Source organism: Trypanosoma grayi (assembly GCF_000691245.1).
Source record: "Trypanosoma grayi strain ANR4 Tgr_2237_V1, whole genome shotgun sequence".
Taxonomy (NCBI): Eukaryota; Euglenozoa; class Kinetoplastea; order Trypanosomatida; family Trypanosomatidae; genus Trypanosoma; species Trypanosoma grayi.
The window spans coordinates 1-1,023 of record NW_008827855.1 but is presented as its reverse complement, the minus strand read 5'-3'; the positions used below and the strand labels follow the sequence as shown (position 1 = coordinate 1,023).

General features: G+C 56.0%; 1 protein-coding gene across 1 annotated transcript; it reads left to right on the top strand.

Annotated features, from left to right (window-relative positions):
- Positions 1-182: 182 nt before the first annotated feature.
- On the top strand, positions 183-734 carry DQ04_22371000 (hypothetical protein; the record flags this gene model as incomplete). The annotated part of the gene is made up of 1 exon (XM_009318093.1): positions 183-734. The coding sequence occupies one exon, from the start codon at positions 183-185 to the stop codon at positions 732-734; it is 552 nt and encodes a 183-aa protein (XP_009316368.1).
- Between the last annotated feature and the right edge of the window lie 289 nt (positions 735-1,023).

The following is a 1,023-nucleotide window of genomic DNA, read 5'->3' as shown; positions in this document are numbered from 1 at the left end:
TTCCGTGCCTGCCACTCTTCCTCTCGTGCGCGTACTGGATCTTCGGGGCTGTGTTTGCGCTGCTCGGTGTTGCCTGCATTCTGCTGGCGTTCGTCTCCACGGCTGGGTGCGGCGAGATAGAGCTGCAGTACCAACGGCAGCCAGGTTTGTTCCAGTGGTACCTTGTGCCGTACTGTGAGGAAATGTTCGACTTCAGGGCCATCAACCAGCAGGTTGCTGAGGCCGAATCGGGATTTTCGATGGATGCCTGCAAAGAGCTGCTCGAATCGTGCGACAACAGCGAGGTGGTCACTCCGAAGCCGCTCCAGTGCGGCGGAGGCATCACTGCAGCCAGCCAGTGTCCTGACTTTGACACCGTGGCCGATGTGCTGGGGAGCACCCTTGTGAAGAACTACACGATGGCATGCCCAACTCCTGGTGAGTCCTGCTCGCTGACCGAATGTGCCGCCAGCTGCAGGGACAACCGCACCAAGGAGATTGCGACCGGAATATTAACTGTTGCTGCGCAGTCGCGCAACGCGAGCATCGCCGTTTCGTACGCCAAGCCGCTGCTCGAGTGCAACTTCGTGATTGACGAACTGCTTGGTGCACTATCAATGTGCAACGACCTGAAGACGGGAACCCTGATGCTTGGCGTCGGCTTCTTCGTTGGGGGGCTGATGTTCGGCCTGGCCATCTACATCATGTTCCGCGGCTCCTGCATCTGGGGCGACCACACCACAAAGTCCGGGTAAGCCGCTCGTGGACACCGGGTTAATGGGGCAAACGGACGGTGGTCCATGCTCTTGATGCCCGGCGCAGGCACCTCTCTCTTCCTTGCTGACAATTTTCTTTTTACTGCTTCCTTTCTATGTTTCGTGTCCGTTTTGACCCTCCACCACCATGTACTTCAGTGGGAGGCAGGGTTCATGTGAGATAAGAGGAATATGTGCTCCAATGCACACGAGGGAATCTGTAGAACCTCTTCATATTGCCGTATACACAATATTCTTCCCCAGCTATTACTTGTCATTTATATGCATC